A 19,061-nucleotide genomic window follows, 5' to 3' on the forward strand; every position below is an offset into this window, starting at 1 on the left:
GAAGGGGGTGACAGAGTATGAGATTGTTGAATAACATCATTGACTCAATGGACATGAGTTTGAGCAAACTTTGGGAAATAGTAAAGGACAGGGAAGCCAGGTGTGCTGCAGTCCATGGAGTCACAAAAAGCTGAACACAACTTAATGACTAAACAGCAACAACTTTTAAGAACCACAATTTTTTCCCATGAGGTTGCATTTGTATTTTCTGAATCCCAAGAATGGGCTTCACCAGTAAAAACCTAAGCGTTGTGGTCAGAATCACTCCTAATCCAGACTATCCTTCTGCCAGAAGGAAAATATCTTACCTGACAATCACATATAGAAGAATAAAATGCACCATACACTTAGTTATGTTTACTCCCACCAAAACCACAACAATAACAAAAAAGAGATGAAATCAAAGATCAATTTATTGGTTGTTCTTTTATAATGGGAGTAACAGGTATAGTATCAATAGAGATTAATAGTCCTTGTTTACATTGCAAAATGCAAAACTAGAACATGTTTTGCAGGTGTTGTGGTGCTGATTCATAAGGGCTTTCGATTAACCAATACTACCATGAGCATTTCTAATTTAAAAAGTCAATTTTTAAAATCAATTAAATGATATTCCTTGTGTTCAAACAACTACTTTAGAATAACTATTTACAACTTAATTTTTTAAAACTTGATAATGCCTTTTGGCATTCGGAAAACTAAGATCATAGCATCTGGTCCCATCACTTCATGGGGAATAGATGGGAAACAGCGGAAACAGTGTCAGACTTTATTTTTTTGGGGTCCAAAGTGACTGCTGATGGTGATTGCAGCCATGAAATTAAAAGACACTTACTCCTTGGAAGGAAGGTTATGGCAAACCTAGGTAGCATATTTAAAAGCAGAGACATTACTTTGCCAACAAAAGTCCATCTAGTCAAGGCTATGGTTTTTCCAGTGGTCATGTATGGATGTGAGAGTTGGACGGTGAAGAAAGCTGAGCGCTGAAGAATTGATGCTTTTGAACTGTGGTGTTGGAGAAGACTCTTGAGAGTCCCTTGGACTACAAGGAGATCCAATCATCCTAAAGGAGATCAGTCCTGGGTGTTCATTGGAAGGACTGATGTTGAAGCTGAAACTCCAATACTTTGGCCACCTCATGTGAAGAGTTGACTCATTGGAAAAGACCCTAATGCTGGGTAGGATTGGGGGCGGGAGGAGAAGGGGACGACAGAGGATGAGATGGTTGGATGGCATCACCGACTCGATGGACATGGGTTTGGGTGGACTCCGGGAGTTGGTGATGGACAGAGAGGCCTGGCATGCTGCAATTCATGGGGTCACAAAGAGTCGGACACGACTGAGCGACTGAACTGAACTGAATGCCTTTTGGTCTATGGAACATTTCACTGGAATAATTTGAAGTGATCACTGTCATTATCCAAAATAACAGTATCAGGTTGAAATAGAAAGAACAATTAGAGGGCTCCTCTGATTGCTCAGCTCAAATGAACAGCATTCTCTCTTTTAGGCATTATCAGTTTCTCTTTTCCAATTCCTGAGTCTAGCTCAAATTTTATTTATTTCCCTGTCTCTACTTCCTCACCTCAACCAAGAGTCAGTGACTCACTGTTATACGTTTACTGTAGACATCTTGTTTGCCTTCACTTGCTCTAACCTGCTCCTGCTGTGGGGAATCAGCTACCATGCTATGAGCTACCTTATAGAAAAGACCCTGAGAATGGCCTTTGGCCAACAGCCGATGAGCAGTTGAGGCACTTGCTCCAAAATCCCTCAGCAATTGAATCTTGCAAACAGTTATGGGAGGTAAGTGAGCTAACAAGTGGATCTATACCTATCTGAGCCTTGACATGAGGCTGAAGTGCTACTCTGTGAAAGGCACAGAGCCAGAGGACAAGTCAAACCACAACGGGTTTCATGACAAACAGAGACTCTGAGATAATAAACGTAAAACTTTGGTTTATTTTGTTGATGTCTTCACCATACTTCTATATTTTCTACAGAGGATTCTTCTTACAATATTGTGATTTTAAGGTTTTGTATTTTTTAATAAGTTTCATGTATTTTATTTTCCTGTGTTACCTCGTGATTATCTCAACAGGTTAGTATTCTTTTTAGGCAGCCAATCCCCAAATCAGTCAAGATTTGTTTACTCAGGTCCTGATTAAGCATTCTTCTTTGAAACGGAAGTCAAATGCAAGTCAGAGTCTTTTATAACTCAGTGTTGGAAGAGATATAGTCATAATCTATTCTCCAGAAGCAGGTTACTAGCTTCATCCACAGTGGAAGAAAAGGGATCACATTATAAATACCAGCAAGTAGGAATCATTGTGACCCATTTTATAGTCTACCTACTACAGGTCATCATACTTGTTTCATATTTCATATTTTAAGAAATAAAATATCATACAGTTGAGGTCATCTGTCTTCCATATCCCGGTACCATTTCCTTGCTCTCATTTTCCCTTTGTCCTCATAGGTAAGCACTATAATCCCCTTCGTCTCAAGTTCATAGATTAAAATTTTCCAAATGATGGTTGGAAAATCATGAACAAACTTTTTGGGCAACTCAATATATTACTTTGATTCCTACTTTTTTACGTATGTGACATTGTGTGTGATATTCTGCAAATTTCCATGTTCACTAGACATTATATTTTGAGATATATCTATTTTGTTGCATAAAGATGTTTGTCTTTAACAGTTTTTTCATTGAATGAAAAACACAATTTATATATTATCCATTTCCCTTCTGATGGACATGTGGGTTGTTTCCAATTTTTTGTTTTTAAACTTATATTGCAGTGAGCATACTTTTATATTTTCTTGTGCATGTGTGGGAGGGTTACTCCAGGTGGTATATACCAAAGTGGAATTGCTTTCCCAAATTGCTCTGCAAACTATACTTTTATGTTACTCGGAAAAATCTTAACCATATCTGGGATACTTCTGGGCTTCACTTAAGCAGGAATGGAATGACTTTCTACTCAGGTTCTGTTAGTTTTCTTGTTTTTCACAAAAGCATGTCAACACCAGCTTTACTCTCTATTAAGGTTAAAGGGAATTACCTGACAAAAGCCATATGTCAGGCTGTTATCAGAGAAAACAAACTCAAAGTCACATCTAGCCAAGACCTTTCAAACGCTCAGAGAGAAAACAACAGTTATGGAAGATTATTTGGAAAATACTCAGTCTATCCATTCTTCCTGATCCTCTAAATATGGATTAAACTAGAGCAACAGAAGACTTAATTATATCAAACTAGTTTGCAGCCCAGAGCCTTGCTACTCAAAGCACGGTCCACACACCAGCTGCATAAGCATCACCAAGAAGCTTGTGATAAATGCATATTATACGGCCCTCACTCCTGATCTATTGAAAGGGAGTGCATTTTTAACAAGGCTTTCAAGTGATTGTATGCATATTAAAGATTAAAAGAGCACCATGTTAGATAATTACTTCTAATTTTGTTATTGATAATTGGATTTCATCTATCTTTATTGGAGCAGATGAAACTCATTGTTATGTACACAGCAAGACTATCGTCTGGGTCACTAACCATTGCATCAAATAATAAGCTATTAATGAGCACCCTCCAAAAAACTTGTCTAATCTTAGTGTCAGAAATAGCTGCGTTTCTACTATCAATTTCATTTTCATCCTTAAACCAGTGGGAAATATGTAGCTGACCAAAGTTTCGTTTTCTTTAACAAATTACCCCGAATGGGACTAACCTATGACAGATACATAGACATTTACAGTAGACACTCTGAATTAGTTTCAAGCCCAGCTCCATTTTATGTCCTGATGCTTTGTGTTTTCCTTACTTTCATGTGTTTTAATTCATACTTTCTAGCTGTATTTCATGTATCACTGCAAGCTACGCTGCAGTATATTTGCAACAAAAGAATAAAGGAGCAGAAAACTAAGTGGTGCTAAATTATAACAAATACAAGAGTATCCCACAGTGCTCACTCAGTGCATTGGATCTTGGTGTCACCTCATAAAATACACAGTGTTGCCTACATAACGCAAATTCCAACATATCTCTGCCTGAGGAATACGACATTAGAGTTAATGTAATGGATTTTTTAAAATAATTCATTTTAGAAGAGTTGAAGGTTTACAACAAAATTAAGAGGAAGGTTTTCTCCTGTCTCATCCTCACACATGCGTACTCTCTCCCATTATCAACATCATTCACCAGAATGCTACATTTTTACCAAAGATGAACCTACATTAACAGACAATAATCAGCAAAAGTTGTAGTTTATATTAGGGTTCACCCTTGGTGTTGTACATTCTATAGATTTGGACAAATGTATAAGGACATGTATTCATCATTATGATAACATTCAGAGTATTTTCACTGCCCTAAAAATCTATATTCTGCTTATCCATCTCTCCCATGTGATGAGTAGGTTTAGTTTTACAAGAAACTGCCAAATTCTCTTCCAAAGACTGTATCTTTTTCTAGTCTCATTAGTAAGATACAAGTATTCCTGTTGCTCCAAATCCTCATCAGTATTTGGTGTTTTCAGTGTTCTGGATTTCAGTCATTCTAATAAGTGTGTAATAGTATCTCATTGTTGTTTTGATTTTCATTTCCTTGATGACATAGGGTGTGGTGTAGTTTTTCATATAATTATTTTCCATCTGCATTCTTCATTGATGACAAGTCTGTTAAGGTCTTTGGGCCATTTTAAACTCGTGCTGTTGAGTTCTTATGCTAATTTTTAAAAGTACTTTGTGTATTTTCAATAACAGTCATTTATCAGGTGTGCCTTTTGCAAATATTTTCATCGAAGCTGTGACTTGTCTCCTAATCTTATTGATTTTTTCCCCACAGAACATATTATGAAAGCTTAAAGCTTATAAGTACGCTGAAAAAATAAAGCATTTTAAGGAACTAACATCTTGCTTAAATAAGATTTAAATGACAACACTATAAGATGACATTCCACATGGAAACAACTGGCATAATCATAAGGCATGAGTCTGTTTACCTGGGCTTAATACCACAATCTAATTTGACATTCCTAGGATTTTTCCAAGTAGTTTAGTTCTTGCAAGGTGTTTCTCAGAATGTTTGGTCCTTCATCAGTCATAATTGAAATATAGCCCAAAGTGTATTAGACTTAAAATTAGCAGGTATATTGGTTACTTATTAGAAATATGACCTTGTCAAAGATGTTTATATGTTTTCTGAGTGTCCACTTCCAAAGAAGACAGTAATAACATCCACTTCATATGTTTGTTGAGAGTATTATTGATATAAGCTATGCAAAAGAAACCAGCAGAGAACCTAGTAATAATCAAGCACTAGTGCTTCTCTCTGTTAACTAACCTTGTAATGTTATGATGGTATACCCCAAAATAACAAACAGAACATTTAGAAAATGTTGTTCAAACCATAATGCTAATAGCTACAAAGTCATCCTTTATTTAACTATCTCATGTTGGACATTTAAATTATTTCTTATTTTCTACTCATAGATAATGCTCAAAAATATACTTATATCTCTGTGTACATTGTTCATTACTTCCTTATGTGAAACACATTTAAAGAAATAAAATATGAGAAAGAAGGATATGGCTATACTGATGTTTTTGACATTCATTGTTAGATTGTACTTCCAAATGTTATATTTTTGCTTTCAGTATATAAATGCATTTATATAATATAAATATGTAATATTTATATACATATATATATTATAATATGGAGAAGGCAATGGCAACCCACTCCAGTACTCTTGTTGGAACATCCCATGGGTGGAAGAGCCTGGTAGGCTGCAGTCCATGGGGTCCCTAGGAGTTGGACATGACTGAGCGACTTCACTTTCACTTTTCACTTTCATGCATTGGAGAAGGAAATGGCAACCCACTCCAGGGTTCTTGCCTGGAGAATCCCAGGGATGGCGGAGCCTGGTGGTCTGTCGTCTATGGGGACGCACAGAGTCGGACACGACTGAAGTGACTTAGCAGCAGCATATTATAATATAAATATATTCCAGTAGTCCTGTATGGATATGAGAGTTGGACTGTAAAGAAAGCTAAGCACTGAAGAATTGATGCTTTTGAACTGTAGTCTTGGAGAAGACTCTCCAGAGTCCTTGGACTGCAATGAGGTCAAACTAGCCAATCCTAAAGGAAATCAATCCTGAATATTTATTGGAAGGACTGATGCTGAAGCTGAAACTCCAATACTTTGGCCACCTGATGCAAAGAGCCGACTCATTGGAAAAGACCCTGATGCTGGGAAAGATTGCAGGCTGGAGGAAAAGGGGATGACAGAGGATGAGATGGTTGGATGGCATCACCGACTCAATGGACATGAGGTTGAGCAAGCTCCAGGAGATGGTGATGGATAAGGAGGCCTGACGTACTGCAGCCCATGGGGTAGCAAAGAGTCAGACACGACTGAGCGACTGAACTGAACCTAATCCTAAATCAGAACTGGAAACCAATATAATTAAATACATGGGGGAAAAAAACTGAAAGATGCATGGAACATAACTCTAACTTATGACCAAGCTGACTTTGGGCTTCCCTGGTGGCTCAGATGGTAAAGAAACTACCTGTGTAATGCAGGAGACCTTAGTTTGATCCCTGGATCAGGAAGATCGCTGGAGAAGGGAATGGCTACTTTAGTATTCCTGTCTGGAGAATTCAGTGGATAAAGAAGCCTGGTGGCCTACAGTCCAGGAGGTCCCAAAGACTTTGACATGACTGAGCAACTAACACTTTCACTAACAAGATGACTTTAACATTTTCCTCAGCTTCACTGAACTTTTGACTGGTCTCCTTCTGATTATGGTCCCCTAACTTCCATTTTCTTAGAGAATTTACTTCAGAAAATCTGCAATTATAACTTCCTTCTTTGCTTCTGTGAAATGTAGACCATTGCCCAGTCTCTTACCAGTTTTAAAACCTAAAAATGTCTTTCTCAAGGAACTGGGAGCCCTTTTTTTTTTTTTTTTTTTCTTGATATAGTCATCAAGAAACAGAGACTCCTTATTTCCCAGTCTCTATGGGATGGTAAGAGGCTAACTTAAAGAAGCACCAATTAATAATCACAGATGGCCTAGTCACAGTGGCCACACTCTTCCTTAATGTCCTCCACATTCCTAGATCTTAAAAACTCACTGCTGTTTCAGAGTTGAGTTTAACCTCTCTCCTCTATCACAAAAGGCTTAACTTGTATTTCAATAGTCTTGAATAAATTCTTTTTTTCCCTGCTTAACTCCAACAGGTGTAATTTTCCTTTGGACACTTACCATCTTGTTTGAAGGCATCTGAGGGATGATAAAGATTGATCGGGGAATAATAATGTTGAGCTGCCCCTCGCCAGCTCGGTGAAGAAACACTCAGGGTTCCTAATGAAGGACTGCTGTATCTTGGTCTAGTCCTTGAACCATAGAGGGATGAAGAGGAACTCTTCTTAATTCTTTGCAAAGCAGCATATGAAGTAGGGAGACCAGGAAGTGCTCCAGGATATTCTGTAAAAAAATGATAATAATAAAATGAATTCTTAGGAGACTTTATTTCAATAAAACTTTTCTTCTGAAGACATTGTTGAAAATCTCCCTTGGAGATGCAATCAAATGGAAACTACAATGGGAGCTGTAAAAAGTGAAATTTTACAAACAAATTTTAAAGTACTTTCTGAAAATTCTACTGTTGATAACATTGGTGTCTTGCAAGAAAGAAAGAGAGAAGAGACATGAGGGTTGAATGAAAAGAATGAAATAAAAGGAAAGAAAAGGAGAAGGAAAAAGGAAGGAAGGAATCCATTCAAATTTCAATTCATTTATTTTCTTTGTCAGGAACATTTGGCCTTAATCTAAAATATCCATTCTCACATATGAAATCAGTTCCTTCTTTATTATTTAAAAATGAGGAAAAAAGCATTATCAACTACATTCCAAAAATATGGATTGGATCTTCATCACCTAAAATTTACCATATGGTAGAAAATATGTTTAATGAAGAACATATATTTTGACTAGACTGTAAGCTATGCTTCATGTTCTTGAAAAGTAGTCAAATTCACTATGGAATGTAAAAAAAGAAAAATAGATTTTTTTTTGTAGAATCTGTTATGTATAATGTATATCATGATATTATCAACATTTCTCATATTTAATTTCTGAGACTTTTCATTAGAAAAGATATGCATAGTGTCTGAAGTAGACTGTACTAACTCTTCTTCCTGACCACAGGGAAATCAGTTTCATATGTAGACCAGATGTTTAAAAACACAAACTAATTATGTTGAATTATAAAAGAAAACAATTAGGAATTGGATTTTTTCTATGTCTAATATTGATTGTATTCAATAATCAATTGACCTTGGAAATACATTTATGAGTCAGATATTTTTGTTCACGGTATTTGACATTTCAACTTAATGGATGACAACTTATTTTGGATGAAATTTTATATTTGTGAGCAAGTTTCTCACAATTCAAATTATTTAGAATCATTATCCTGTCTTATAGAGATAATTTGGAATGCATGAAGCATTACTGTGATTTGAAGGTAACACTTTAAGTGTTAAGCATCAAATTAAATTTAACATTTTCTCTTCTGTGAAATTGTAAATATGATTTCTCTGAAACTCAAAAAGGTGTATTTTTAGATGTACTCTGACCTTTAAAATGAGCACAATAGGTGTAGTCCAATCCCATCAAAAGCTGTTAAGAAATTGATGTCTTCTAGTCTTTGTGTTCAACCATAAGTCTGGTAAAGGTGGATCAATTTTAACTGAAAATAGCTAAGCTCTCCTGGGCAAACTATATGAGGACAGATTATGGGTAGACATAAAATCTCCTTTAAAACCTGAAATTAAATGCAAGTTTTGGCAGCTAGAGGTGTAAGGTAATGAAAAGAGAATGAGTTTTCCTTTAAGGTAGTTTGTAATTGAAGTCCTTGAGCCTATTCATTTTTCTGTGCAGTCTGTTGCTTTGTGTTTTAGCTACCTACCTTGTTCATATATAAAAAGAAACAAAGAAATATCCCATGCAAGTGTTAAAAATTAAAATGGAGTATGAGAATGTGGTTTATAGTTCTTGAAACTAGATAATTAATGGAAAAGTAGAAAGGTCATAATGAAATTCAAACAAGCCAGGATCATTATCATGACTATAAAAAATATATACACTTATATGTATATACATATATACACACATACAAAATGCATACTGTCCAAGTGGTACAGTAATTGGCTTATGACACTGCATGCAAATAGAGATGAGCCAAATTAGGATTTGGCTGCTGTGCTTCACAGCAGGACTTCATTTGTTATGTAATCAGTTGCATCTGTTGCAGTGAAAATTACTTTTTCATCAATTAAAGTAAATCCAAAGCTGCTACTAGAAATCTAACAATTTATTCATTCATTCATGTATTCAAAAAGCATGTAATGAGAACTTGGTAGGGGATAAATGCTATGGGTACAAGGGTGAACAAATATTGTTGGCCTTTTATATCCGCAGATTCAATCAACCACAAACTGAAAATATTCAAGGAAAAAAACTTCCAGGAAGTTCCAAGAAACAAAACTTGAGTTTTCTGCACAACAACAACTATTTACATACTGTTTACATTGTAGTAGTTATTATACATTATCTAGAGTTGATTTAAAGGGTTCAGGAGGATGTGTGTGGGTTATATGCAAGTACTAATCCGTTTTATACAAGAGACTTGAGCATTCTCAGATCTTGGTATCCTCAGGGGTCTGAACATTCTCCCATGGATTCTGAGGGAAAATTGTATTGCATCAGCCTTCAAGAATCATATTATATAGTGGAGAATAAAGGTAACTGTGTGTGCAACTTTAATTCACTGTGAGGAAAAAGTAAATTCAGGAATGTATGGACTTTAATCCATAGCTGGAGAATCCTTTCATTCAACCTAGCGACATCAGAATATGATTTTCAGATGGAATGCTATCCAAGTGAGCCCTGAAATCGCATTAGTGATTATTTCAGCAAAACTCTGTGTAGGGAAAAAAAGATACTCTGTACAAAAGGGAGAGAGCATATGAAGACCTGGAAAAGAAAGGCAGAATGGCACACTTAGTAGATTATAATAGTCTGGAGCTCAGGATGAGAGTAACAAAGATGGAAAAGAGGTAAGGCTGGGTAAGTAAGCAAAGGGCCAATGGTGAAGTGTCTGGAGAATAGCATACATTTTAGAAAGATCACACTGGCTGCAGTGCCATTTGGATCAAGCTAAAAGGGAAAAAAGACACTCAAGAGCCTAAAACTGTAAAAGAGACAAAGATTAGTGAGAACTAAGAAGGTGATCATCTGTATGGGAATAAAATCAATAAAATTACTGACTGAATCAGAGGCAAGAAAGGGAAAGTAAGAAACTGAAGATGGTCTGTGGTATAAGAAGATGGTAAGAATGAAGGAAAAGGCATGCGTGTGCTTGAGGTGAAAGCTCAATAATTCAGCTTTGAGGCAGGTAGAGAGCTAGATATGCAGTTAGTCAGCTAACTTATATGCAGAATACATCATGTGAAATGCCAGGCTGCATGAAGCTCAAGCTGGAATTAAGATTGCCAGGAGAAATTTCAACAACCTCAGATACACAGATGACACCACCCTTATGGCAGAAAGTGAAGAGGAACTACAGAGCTTCTTGATGAAGGTGAAAGAGCTGGCTTAAAACTCAACATTCAAAAAAGGAAGATCATGGATCCAGTCCCATCACTTCATGGCAAATAGATGGAGAAAACAATGGAAACAGTGACAGACTTTACTTTATTGAGCTCCAAAATCACTATGGATAGTGACTGCAGTCATGAAATTAAAAGATGATTGCTCCTTGAAAGAAAAGCTATGACAAACCTAGACAGCATATTAAGTAGCAGAGACATCAATTTGCCAACAATAGTCCATCTAGTCAAAGATATGGTTTTTCCAGTAGTCACGTATGGATGTGAGAGTTGGACCACAAAGAAGGTTGAGCACCAAAGAATTGATGATTTCAAATTGTGGTGTTGGAGAAAGCTCTTGAGACTCCCTTAGGCTACAAGGAGAACAAACCAGTTAATCCTAAAGGAAATCAACCCTGAATATGCATTGGAAGGACAGATGCTGAAGCTGAAGCTCCAATACTTTGGCCACTTGATGCGAAGAGCCAACTCACTGGAAAAGACTCTGATGCTGGTAAAGATTGAGGGCAGAAGGAGAAGGGGGTGACAGAAGATGAGATGGTTGGATGGCATCATCGACTCAATGGACATAAATTGAGCAAATTCCGGGAGACAGTAACGGACAGGAAAGCCTGGTGTGCTGCAGTCCATGGGGTCACAAAGAGTTGCACACCATTGATTGACGGAATGACAATAATAAATTTCACTGAGAAAGTAGAAGCAATCAGAAGAAAGGGTCCCTCACATGCTCCTACTGACTGTATGTGCACTCATACACTCTACTTTGCATTCACTGATATGCTATGTATAAACAGTGTGTGCATCTATTAAAGGCCAGTTGTGTGCACTGAATTCTATTACACCCTATCTTGACTGCTGAAGGAAATTACTCCAGAAAATTCCCTCTATCTCTCCATCAGCACCAATTGTTGTCTCCCTGTTAGATTATTCCCATAACTGTACAGAAATTCTTTTAACCTTAATAAGGCCACCTTGACCTAATATTTCTTCCACTAATTTTCCTTTATAGCAAGACTTCTTGAAAAGAGTTATGGATAATCATCATGTTCAATTCATCTTCTCCCCTCCTCCCTTGAACCTATTTCAAGTAGCCTTGCTTATACCACTCCACAAAAATGGCTCTCTTTCAAGTTAACAAAGAGCAAGTCACTCTACTAGACCTGTGAGTGTTCAGCATGATTAACCATTCCTTTTTCCTTTAAACAGTTTGTTCATGTGATTCTAGGATATTACAATCTTGCTTTTTATTGCTATTTCATTGACTACTGCCTATTTCCTTTCCTAGTTCTTATTTGTCTCTTCAACTTAAATGTCGGTATAGGCTGTTAAAAACAACAACAACAACAACAACAACAACAAAAAAAAAACTCTGTTTCAACTAGCCCTTTAAAGCAATTTTTCATGAACATGGACTCCCTCCCAGATGAATTCTGCGTTTACTCTAGTCTCAGTTACTTGGATCCAGATTCAAGTCCTTCATATTCCACTATTTTCCTACTTTCCTTCTAATGCCTACTTCTATGTAGCATCTCTTTACTCACTCTCCCTTTGTGGTTCTGCATCAGCTTCTAAAAATTTACTGACATCTGTTCCAAAAGGCATCTCCCAAGAGAGTTCATATGGTAAACATTACTCAGGGTTCAGAATTTATCTTTACTTATCACTTCAATAGCTATTATTTAAGAAATAGAATAAAGTGAGTGAAGTTGCTCAGTCATGTCTGACTCTGTGACCCCACGGACTGTAGCTTACCAGACTCGTCCATCCGTGGGATTTTCCAGGCAAGAATACTGGAGTGGGTTGCCATTTCCTTCTCCAGGAGATCTTCCCGACCCAGAGATTGAACCTAGGTCTCCCACAATGTAGGCAGAAGCTTTACCATCTCAGCCACTAGGGAAGTCCAGGTTGGGTCTAAATTCTGAGCCTGGGATTTCAAAGAGATTTAGTGAAATATACATGCTAAGTGACAATCTGATAGTGTCTGGACTGGATTCCTTCCACACATAACTCCTTGCTTGCTTTCAGTAAACTCAATCATCATTTTCTTCCAAATTCACTCTTTCATCATTCAGCATTTGTTGACTTTTTCAACATTTCTTCATTGACTATGTGTTAGGAACTGGGGATACAGTTACAAGTAAATCACAAGTGGTTCCTGATTTCATGGAATTTACAATCTCAGAATATCGGGAGCGTGTTACACTTGGGTAAAGGTTTCCCCTATGGTTCAGTGGGTAAAGAATCTACCTGCAATATAGGGGATGCTGGAGATGTGGGTTCGATCTCTGGGTCAGGAAGATCCCTGGGGGAGGGCATGGCAACCCACTCCAGTATTCTTGCCTGGGGAATCCAATAGAATGAGGAGCCTGGAGGACTACAGTCCAAAGGGTCCCAAAGTGTCGGACACGACTGAGCAACTAATCAAGCACACACACTTGAGTAAAGCATTAGTAGAAGAACATTAAGCAAACCAAATTATTCTTAAAATATATAAAAACCAAATAGGAGACTTGTCAGCATCTTATAGTCATATTTTACTGACATCATGATTGAGTTCCTGGGAACAAAATCTCTTTTCTTGGCTGTAGTGTGTACATCTGCTTCCTATATCTTGGTCACTCATTTTATTGATTGAAAATTTTGGATCTGTCAGTAAGCCTATCTGTAATATAGGCTCCAAAGTAAGATAGACTCATTTAATCTGGAGTGTACCTCATAGCAGCTCTAAGGCTTTGGGCAAGACATGAATAGGTCTGTGCCCCAATTTCCTTGTCATTAGTATTGGGATAAAATTAAGACTTCCCTCATAGGTTGTGGTAGAGATTAAATAAATCAATTCACATAAAGCACTTAGAACTTTAGAACTATTTCATCTGGCTCATAGTAAGAACTTGATAAATGATAACTATATATATACACACACATAACTATATATATATATATATATATATAATCTGCACTTTAGTTAATACCCTGTACTATTCTCTGGTGAGCATATTGTTTTCCAGTTTTACTGAGATATAATTTACACACAGCACTGTATAAGTTTCAGTTGTTCAACACAATGCTTTGACTTACATCATGAATTGATCACCACAATAGGTTTAGAGGACACCCATCATCCCATATATATACAATATCAAATAAACAGAAAAAAAAATTCTCCTTGTGATAAGAACTCTTACGATTTAGTCTCTTAACAACTTTCATTTTTAATATTTGCACATGCTAAGTCACTTCAGTCCTGTCCTACTCTTTGTGACCCCATGGACTGTAGCCCGCCAGGCTCCTCTGTCCATGGAATTCTCCAGGCAAGAATACTAGATTGGGTTGCCATGTCCTCCTCCAGGGGATCTTCCCAACACAGGGATCAAACCCACATCTCTTCTGTCTTCTACATTGGCAGGCAGTTTCTTTACCACTAGCGCATCTGGGAAGTATCTTTTATCCCTAGTACTTAATCTTATAACCAGAAGTTTGCACTTTGTGATCATCTTTATTCCATTTCTCCTCCCTCAACCCATCACCTTTGGTAACCACAAATCTCCTTTTCTATGAGTTTATTTGTTTGATTAGCTTGTTTTGAAGTATATATCACATCTTCTTCATCCATTCATCTCTTGATGGGAACTTAAGTTGCTTCCATATCTTGGCTACTGTAAATAATGCTTCAGTAAACAGAAGAGTGTATGTATCTTTTCAATTTAGTGTTTCATAGCAGCTGCACCACCTACATTCCCATCTGGTGGACATAATTGAATATTGGGCTTACTCCTTCCAAATTTGATTGGGTTACAAAGTGAATCTATAAATCCCAAATTTTAATACTCCTTTCACTCTGGGGAACTAAAAGTGAAAATTCAAGGGGAGGAATTAGGCTTCTATTATCCTCACAGGTGTATTCCCATGAGTAAGTTTCTAAGAAAAGATTTTTGCTACTGATGGAAACCATAGATCTACAGAAAATTCAGTGCCTATATATTCTTGTGTTTCTATTGGCTAAAGCAAGATTTAGCTGTCTTTACTCCATATTCCTGTCCAGGGTTTGGAAAGAAAAGTGACTCTTAATTTCTTTCCAGAGAAATTTTCATCAGCTGCTCAAACTTTAATAATATCTAGGCCGAAGGTGTGAGCAGAATCTAAGTATACGTTAATCATTTTTTCCTCTATTTTCCTACTTCTCATAGATAAGACCTTAGGGAATGTGCATTATGTTATTTCTAAAGTGGTCTAGAGATTTTGTGATAAAACTCAATTAACCTGGTGCTCTCACACCATGAAATTCCAACTGGAGGTTGGGTAGGAGTAAATATTAATGCCTTCATTAAATATTTCCTAATCAAATGACCCTGGGACAACTGAAGTTACATTATTTAATAAAATTGTAGTCTATTAAGCCAGAATGACATTGCCACAAATTCAGTCTTGGAACTAGTAGCATTGTTTTTTTCATTACTTAATAGGTCACATTAGAGCTATAATAAAAATACTGAATGCAAATAATATTCAAGAAATAATGGATTAGAATTAGTAAAACTAGAATTTTGGCAATATTTATGAATAAATAAAAATTAAAATATCAATATGATAAAGGATACATTTTAAAATATCTTATCTATTTCCATATTTTGTTTCCTGAATATTTTGATACATAGTAGGCTTCAGAATTCTATCTCAATTTTGAAGCGTGAAAAACATATGAACTAGGAACTTAAAATATTAGTGATAAAGCTAGAGAATCATTATTTTGATTCTGTATTTAAATCTCTTCTATCCAGTATTCATACAGTGCTATTAATTTTTACAGACAATTAAAGGTAAGCAGGACTTTCCTGATAACTCAGTGGATAAAGAATCTGCCTTCAATGCAGGAGACACAGGAGACATGGGTTTGATCCCTCCTGGGTCAGAAAGATTCTCTGGAGGAGGAAAATGGCAACCTACTCCAGTATTGTTGCCTGAAAAAGCCCATGGACAGAAGAGACCGGCAGGCTACAGTCCAAAGGATCGCAAAGAATCAGATACAACTAAGCAACTAAGAATGCAATGGTAAGCAACACCAAAAATATATGAAATGACAGGTCTTTATATAAATTCATTTATTTCCTAGAGCTCTAGCTTGATTTTAAATATTTATGTGAGCTCTTTTATAAAAATAAATATAAACTATAGTGGTAAATGATATGTGATGCTCTGAAAAATATTAATGCTTAATCAGTGGTTCATAAGTCAGAGGAGCAAAGAGGAGCACTGGATACTCATGACACAGTGTATAGAAAAAGCAAAAGTCATACAACACCCAAACGCACAGTGAGACTCAATTTGGCATCAAAGTCAGCATAAAGAAATTGATATCTGACCTTTTTCAGGGTAATTGCTAAGGCTGTACTCTCTTGGAAGTGAATTAATGTTAAGTGTGCAACTTTAGCCTGCTACTGTTTTATGAAGCTTGCAAAGATGGATGTAATACCTCAGCGAAGCTGGTCATGTGAAGCATATTTAGAAGTGGTTAACAATTTATAAATAATGTGCATCATTTCCATTTAGTTGTCTGCATCTATGGCAGAGGAGAGTTTGAAAGAGCCTGAGTCACATGGACTCTATGTCTCAACTCAGCAGTTTCTTCAAGAAATGTATTATGTGTAAACTTCACAGTGTTTTAGCTGCAGGAGCAAGAAAGAATGTGCAGAGGATGAAATTCACCATTTTTAAAGCACCAAAGTCAGGTCTTGAAACTGTAATACTTCAAAGACATAAGAACAAAATTTAACACTGCAATTCTTGTGTATTCTACATAAGACAGAAAAACAGACATACTTACAGGGTACTAAATTATTTCCACTACACTTTTTTAGGTATACTGTGTTTGTATTTGAAATCACAATGATTTAAGATTTGAAGACCTTTATCTTCTTTTCTAAGTATTAATGCTCAGCTATATACACAGCTCATGCAAATAATTACACCTTATCCTGAGTATTACATATGCTTTTTTTGCAAAGAAAGAGAGAGCATCTTACTGTTCTCCTGCTTTGCATATCTTTCTTTCACTATTCTCAAAAGTTTTAAAAAATCTATTTAGATGATATCTCTTTAAATTACCAAAAGCAAATGTGCAATTGCATTGATATTTTTTTCATAATAAGAATACTATTTTCTAATCACTGAGGAAATTAGTAAGGGCAGGAGCTAGTTATGAAATATAACCAAATTAATTTAGTGATTAAAGAATTCCCTCTTGTTTTGGGTAAAGGTATCTGTAAAATTTTAACTCTGCAATAATTATATTAGCTTCTCCTTCCTATTCTCTGTGTGTTTTAGATAGATCAGATAGTATTTAATAATAAATCAAATCAAGCTGAAGTTGTTAGCAATAAATACTAGAATAAAAAAAAATAGTAAACTAAACGCCTTTCTCCACACTTTTAGAAAGCATTCTATGGGAAATTCATGTTTTCTTTATATGTTGTTATTAAATCGCTCAGTCATGTCCGGCTCTTTGCGACCCCATGTACTGCAGCACGCGAGGCTTCTCTGTCCTTCACCATCTCCGTGAGCTTTCTCAAACTCATGTCCATTGAGGTGGTGATGCCATTCAACCATCTCATCCTCTGCCGTCCCCTTCTCCTCCTGCCTTCACTCTTTCCCAGCAGCAGAGACTTTTCTAATGAGTCAGCTCTTTGCATCAGGTGGCCAAACTATTGGAGCGGCAACTTCAGCATCAGTCCTCCAAAGAATATTTAGGATTGAATTCCTTTAGGATTGACTGGTTGGATCTCCTTGCAGTACAAGGGACCCTCAGGAGTCTTCTCCAACACCACAGTTCAAAAGCATCAATTCTTCAGCGCTCAGCCTTCTTTATGGTCCAGCTCTCACATCCATACATGACTACTGGAAAAAACGTAGCTTTGACTAAACGGAACTTTGTCGGGAAAGTAATGACTTTGCCTTTTAATATGCTGTCTAGGTTTTTCAGAGCTTTACTTTCAAAGAGAAAGCATCTTTTATTTCAAGGCTGCAGTCACCATCTGCAGCGATTCTTGAGTCCAATAAAATAAAGTCTCTCACTCTTTCCATTGTTTCCCCATATATGTGCCATGAAGTGATGGAACGAATGCCATGATCTCAGTCTATTGAATGTTGACTTTTAAGCCAGTTTTTTCACTCTCCTCTTTCACCTTCATCAAGAGGCTCTTCAGTTCTTCTTTGCTTTCTGCCATAAGAGTGGTGTCATCTGAATATCTGAGGTTATTGATATTTCTCCTGGCATTCTTGATTCCAGGTTGTGCTTCATCCAGCCTGGCATTTCGCATGACGTACTCTGCATAGAAGTTAAACAAGCAGGGTGACAATATATAGCCTTGAACAATCCTTTCCCAATTTGGAACCAGTCTGTTGTTCCATGTCCAGTTCTAACTGCTGCTTCTTGATCTGCATATAGATTTGTCAGGAGGCAGGTTAGATGGTCTGGTAATCCCATCTTTTTAAGAATTTTCCACAGTTTCATGTGATCCACACAGTCAAAGGTTTTGGTGTAATCAATAAAGCAGAAGTAGATGTGTTTCTGGAATTCTCTTGCTTTTTCTATGATCCAATGGATGTTGACAATTTGATCTCTGGCTCCTCTGCCTTTTCTAAATCCAACTTGAACATCTGGAAATTCTTAGTTCTCTTACTGTTGAAGCCTCGCTTAGAGAATTTTGAGCATTACTTTGCTAGGATGTGTGATGAGAGCAATTGTGCAGTAGATTGAACATTCTGGCATTATCTTTCTTTGGAATTGGAATGAAAACTGATCTTTTCCAGTCCTGTGACCACTGCTGAGTTTTCCATATTTGCTGGCACATTGACTGCAGCACCTTAACAGCATCATCTTTTAGCATTTGAAATAGCTCATCTGGAATTCCATCACCTCCACTAGCTTTGTTTGTAGTGATGCTTCCTAAGGCCCATTTGACTTCCCATTACAGGATGTCTGGCTCTAGGTGGTGATCACACCATCATAATTATCTGGGTCATGAAGATCTTTTTTGTATAGTTCTTCTGTGTAGTCTTGCCACCTCTTCTTAATATTTTCTGCTTCTCTTAGGTCCATACCATTTCTGTCCTTTATTGTGCCCATCTTTGCATGAAATGTTCCCTCGGTATCTCTAATTTTCTTGATGAAATCTCTAGACTTTCACATTCTGTTGTTTTCCTCTATTTCTTTGCACTGATTGCTAAGGAAGGCTTTCTTATCTCTCCTTGCTGTTCTTTGGAACTCTGCATTCAAATGAGTATATTTTTCCTTTTCTCCTTTGCCTTTCATTTATCTTCTATTCATAGCTATTTGTAAGGCCTCCTCAGACAACTATTTTGCCATTTTGCGTTT

At 36.7% G+C, this 19,061-nt stretch overlaps 1 protein-coding gene across 1 annotated transcript in view; it reads right to left on the minus strand.

Annotated features, from left to right (window-relative positions):
- CNTN5 (contactin 5) overlaps positions 1-19,061 on the minus strand; it is a 1,514,795-nt gene that overhangs the window by 568,976 nt on the left and 926,758 nt on the right. The window contains exon 5 of the mRNA XM_081545335.1: positions 7,281-7,502. Within this exon, the coding sequence (XP_081401461.1) occupies positions 7,281-7,502 (222 nt within the window). The remainder of the gene's footprint in view (positions 1-7,280; positions 7,503-19,061) is intronic.

The sequence above is a fragment of the Giraffa tippelskirchi genome, chromosome 11 (genome assembly GCF_054371585.1).
Source record: "Giraffa tippelskirchi isolate mGirTip1 chromosome 11, T2T-mGirTip1v1.2.pri, whole genome shotgun sequence".
In the NCBI taxonomy this organism is placed as follows: Eukaryota; Metazoa; Chordata; class Mammalia; order Artiodactyla; family Giraffidae; genus Giraffa; species Giraffa tippelskirchi.